The 5,000-nt window shown below is 47.2% G+C and overlaps 1 protein-coding gene across 1 annotated transcript in view; it reads right to left on the bottom strand.

The window, feature by feature from the left end:
• The window catches only part of pdk3a (pyruvate dehydrogenase kinase, isozyme 3a), a 16,440-nt gene extending 14,349 nt beyond the window's left edge, over window positions 1-2,091 (bottom strand). Inside the window, exon 1 of the mRNA XM_036521804.1 lies at window positions 1,737-2,091. Coding sequence (XP_036377697.1) covers window positions 1,737-1,839 — 103 coding nt within the window. The 5' untranslated portion in view covers window positions 1,840-2,091. The remainder of the gene's footprint in view (window positions 1-1,736) is intronic.
• Window positions 2,092-5,000: the final 2,909 nt, after the last annotated feature.

Genomic DNA, 5,000 nt, shown 5'->3' with positions numbered 1-5,000 from the left:
ACTGTAAAACTTATGGAGAACATCCATATACATGACATGCAGGATATTCTTTCAGTGATGACTAACTTCAGCCTTTCCTGGATGAAATATGTGAGTTTACTGAACAGTAACCTCCCAGAACAGTCTAATCCCCTTTCTTGCAGACTGTTACTGTAATGTCTGGTGTCTCATTTTTGGGAGTTTGTCCATGTTTTATACTGCAGATTGTATAAAGATATCAGTTAATGGTTAACACCTTGTCACCCTTCATCTTCATGAACCTTTGAATGCGTTCCATCAACAGCTGGTGACTGGTGTGTCCTACGTCTTTGCACTTTGACACAAGGAGCTCTGGCAATAAGCAAGCAGGGGATGAGAGGGGTTTGAGTAGTGCAGCCTTTTTGGGCAGAACTACCCTGTACCCACCGTTGAACGTTCCAGACTCCGCATGCTAACAGCCGTAACGGCACAGTTTCACAATTTCGTTGTACCCCCACCGTGCAATGACAATAAAGTCTATTCTGATAAAGTCTATTCTGACAGGTCCCTGATTGCGGCGAGCTTTATGATCGCTGTGACAGCGCGCTTATATGTGGCACCTTTGATGTTGTCCTCATCCTTGTGAATAAAAGCACATTGACCGTAGCGTTTGGCACCGAGGCGCTTGCGTTTGGACCCATACCACCATTCACTTCGTCTGCTTACAGGCGCTTATCTGTCTTTCTAGATAAGAGTACCTGAATGAACTCAGCGCCGCGACTGCTTAAAAAACAATTCAGACAGAAACTGAAAATGATTCGTACTTTGATACTCGCACAGTGAGCGTAAATTAGCCGTAGCGGCCTGGTACCGACTCCCCCGCCAGGTTCTGCACGGTAGGGTGAGCGCCCAACACGGGCACACCGATTCACCCCGGTAATTAACGCCTCAGAGCCGGCCACCCACCAGAAACTGTAAGACAGACCCCGGCGCGTCATTCAGACGCTCGCCACCGTAAACACATTCACCTGGGATGCATCGATGAAAGTCACGCACATTTCTACAGGCCCTTGACTCGACCGTCATGCCCTCCCTACCTCACCCATCGCTCCCGCACCGCTCAAGAGCTTCCAGCTCAAACTACGTGCGTGTTTCTAGTAACATCAATCAAATCAGAACCCATAATCCGATATGACCAAACACCGCGGAATGCTGAAGAAAAGACAAGAAAGAGAAAACCGAGGGAAAAGGCGCTCTGAGCATCCTGGTGCAAACCGACGATCTCGATGGTTTATCTCCAGTGCCGGGATTCCGGACTGACAGGAGCTCGCCTTGTTTCGCTAACGGTTTTCGGGCCTAAACCTGGTGATCGGCGGTGGCTGTCTTCATCCTGTCACGCATGCCATTCAAAAGAACAGGAAAGTGGGAAACGCACAGCGTGTCCTCGCCGTTTCGGGAGCAGGTCCTTAAACGCTCGCTTAAACGCACGCTCATTGGCGCAGGGGGCGTGCGGCTTCGGGGCACCGAAGGCTCTTCTCACAGATCAAACCGCAGATGTCATTAATGAACTTGAACTGACGGCCACCGGTTGAACGGGATGCGTCAGTGAATTCGCCCTCTCGGTTGCGCTCCTCCAGCCTGACACATTTACAGTGAAAGCCCAACGCACAACATCCACCACCACAACAACACTCCAGCTCTGCATTATCATAAACAATAACTCCATATTAACACAGCTAACAGCCATAACACATATATCCATATATATTTCTACTCACCGAAATCCAAAAACTGTTTAATAGAAAGCGGCGATGGTGAAAATCTAGAGTAATACTCCACCTTCGGGTTGGCGTTTTTCGACAGAAATACAAATAACCTCATGGCGATATTTACATGTATTACCCTCTCTTTGAATACGAGGAAATAAATGAAGTCACATGCTTCGCATCAATCTCTCTATAGCACAGCACGTACAGTAACATTTACTGGATGTGTCGGTAACTGGATCAGGAGGTCCGACCCGATCTAGACCGCCGCAGGAGTTCTGGATTGTTTAAAAATGAATGGTACAAAAATGTGTTTTTTCTCTCGCATGTCTGGCTTTCATCGTTGCGCTGGATCGCACGTACGCGAGTTTCTAGTCAACCGCACATGACAGGCTGACGGTCCCCGCCGAGCGCCGAGCGCGATTGGCTGGCGGAGCCGCACTCCCGAAAGCGGAAGGAAACAACGCGAGATTGCGATTGGTCGCGTCGCTGTGTTTACACCTCTCCGGCGAGCTGTGCAGCTTCTGGTGCTGCGATGGAGCAAGGGCTTTCGTTAGATGGCGTTTTTTGACGTACGAGGCGCGAAACAAGTTTCGTACCGACTTGTCTATGTTGTGATTGATTGTCAAGATATCACACCGGTCATGGGTGCGTGGCGTGGGAACGTGTACGCTGAACATGCGTACGCCGTCTCTAATGTGGAAACAGCCGGTTCAGTTTCTCACAGCTGTTGTTACGGTGCTCTTAAATTGCTTGAGTGCAATGTGTGAGTAATGATCTCTTGAAAGCCTTTAAAATATTAAATACATTTTTTGTACTGGGTGTCAGCTACCAGTTTGCTTGGGAGAGGATGCACCTCAGTTTCTCAGAACGTTAAATCAAATTACTTTCAGAATTTCCATTTGGTTGCATTAGTGTCCAATATTAGTCTTATTACACTTAAGTATTATTAATGATGTTTAGCCTCAGATAGGCTACTGTATTTCTCGCTGTTCGTCACCTGCTGGTGGCAGAGGTGCGTGGCCCCACCTGCTGGTGGCAGAGGTGCGTGGCCCCACCTGCTGGACATCGTGTGCTACTGCACGCACATGGCGTCCTTCCCCGCAGCAGGGCGATCGTGACGCTGGAAGAGGCGAGCATGGAGGCCTGCCCCGCGTCCACATCCTCCGCCAGCGTCGGTAAAAAGCGACTTTATCCGCCCTGCTGTTATGTTTCAAACGTGGCGGTGCCATGTGATGTTTTTGATCGAGGGAAAGCTGGGTAAAATCCCAACAGAGAAATCGCATCCCGGAAAGTTTTTAAAGCAAATAAATGAGCAATAACAACAACAATAACAATGAATCAATAATAAATGAAAAGCAATAATTATATACAGATTATAGCAATATAGATTATAGCAATGTTCAGCAGTCCATCAACTAATTCACACATATTTGCATGAAATTATCTGGTATGTGACCTAACCACTGACCGCAGAATGTGTCTCATGAGATTTTAATAACATTCTACTAAATAGACAAATACAGCTGAGTAATAGCAAACAGCATTGTAGAGTGGTGATTAAGAGACCAGAGAGTCGCGGGGCTGAGTCCCAGCTAAGGGTAATTTGCTTAAATGTACTTAAACTCACTTTAGGAGAATTTCAGGCTGTATAACTTGACTAGCCTACATGTCCAAGAACACGCATACAGAGGCCAAGGCACCATTGGATGGATCTGCTTTTGGGGGCCATCTGGTGGTAAAATGGCGGTACTGCAGTTGGAGGTGACCCGGCAGCCTGTGCATTAATCTGACAGCCCATTGCTTAATGTGAGAGGTAGGGAGACCTGTCTGACAGGCAGCTGTGTCATCGTGAACCGGCATGTTAGGCAACTTCATTCATCGCTCAGTTAAAGTTCTTTTGCAAGCTTTAGTTTGGGCTGAGTCATTATGAGTGCACAGTGAACTTAGCTGGCTCGCTTAAGGCCCCGCCGTCACACTGCTTATTAGCACCCTCTAGTGACTGGTCAGATGCCTGTAACTTGCCCAGACAATGCCTGTGGGTTTGTGCGTGCCCTTAGTTTGCCTTTTGCTCTCCTGTGGTGCATTGTGGGATGTATTGCTGGCATGTGGGTGTTCTGGAGGTCTGCTTCAGCACCCCTGTGTGGGCGTAGAGGATGCTGTGGTGGGGCAGTCCGGATCAACCGCTGTCAGTGCTAAAGCCAGGGAGGAAGAGGAGGGAAGCATGAAGGAAAACGAAGCAGAAAAACAACCGCCTGAGTTTAACACTCTGCGATTATAAATCTGGCTACATCCAAACCTGCCAGTTCAGCAGCGCTCATTTAAGGTAAGTTCACCTTCGGCTTTCGAGAACTTCGGCTGGCTGGACGTCTTTGTTTTTCAGTGAGAATGCACAGTGTTCTCCATTTTGAAGCTGATCTTTGCTTCGCACTGACAGCAGGTACCGTGTCTGTACTGAGCCCTGCTAGCATACATGAACAGCAGCAGAAACATACAGATGACACCTCTCATTCAAGGGTAGGACAGTGCAGTGCTGTAAAGATTCAACAGCTAAAACTGCTGTGTGCAGACATGCCTTTAGACTGCTGTGAAACATAATTACAGAATTTTACAGGCAGAGCCTGCACCATGTATACAGCTAGGACCATCTCTGTTACAGTCAGAGCTTTCTCTGTTACAGTCAGGGCTTTCTCTGTTTCTCTGTTACAGTCAGAGCTTTCTCTGTTACAGTTAGAGCTTTCTCTGTTACAGTTAGGGCTTTCTCTGTTACAGTTAGAGCTTTCTCTGTTTCTCTGTTACAGTCAGGGCTTTCTCTGTTACAGTTAGAGCTTTCTCTGTTACAGTTAGGGCTTTCTCTGTTAGAGTTAGAGCTTTCTCTGTTTCTCTGTTACAGTCAGGGCTTTCTCTGTTACAGTCAGGGCTTTCTCTGTTACAGTTAGAGCTTTCTCTGTTACAGTTAGGGCTTTCTCTGTTAGAGTTAGAGCTTTCTCTGTTTCTCTGTTACAGTCAGAGCTTTCTCTGTTTCTCTGTTACAGTCAGGGCTTTCTCTGTTACAGTCAGAGCTTTCTCTGTTACAGTTAGAGCTTTCTCTGTTACAGTTAGGGCTTTCTCTGTTACAGTTAGAGCTTTCTCTGTTTCTCTGTTACAGTCAGGGCTTTCTCTGTTACAGTCAGGGCTTTCTCTGTTACAGTTAGAGCTTTCTCTGTTTCAGTCAGGGCTTTCTCTGTTAGAGTTAGAGCTTTCTCTGTTTCAGTAATAATCTGTTCCATTACAGTC

The sequence above is a fragment of the Megalops cyprinoides genome, chromosome 2, assembly GCF_013368585.1.
Source record: "Megalops cyprinoides isolate fMegCyp1 chromosome 2, fMegCyp1.pri, whole genome shotgun sequence".
Lineage (NCBI taxonomy): Eukaryota > Metazoa > Chordata > Actinopteri > Elopiformes > Megalopidae > Megalops > Megalops cyprinoides.
The sequence above is the reverse complement of the archived record's forward strand: the minus strand, read 5'-3'. Positions and strand labels throughout refer to the sequence as shown.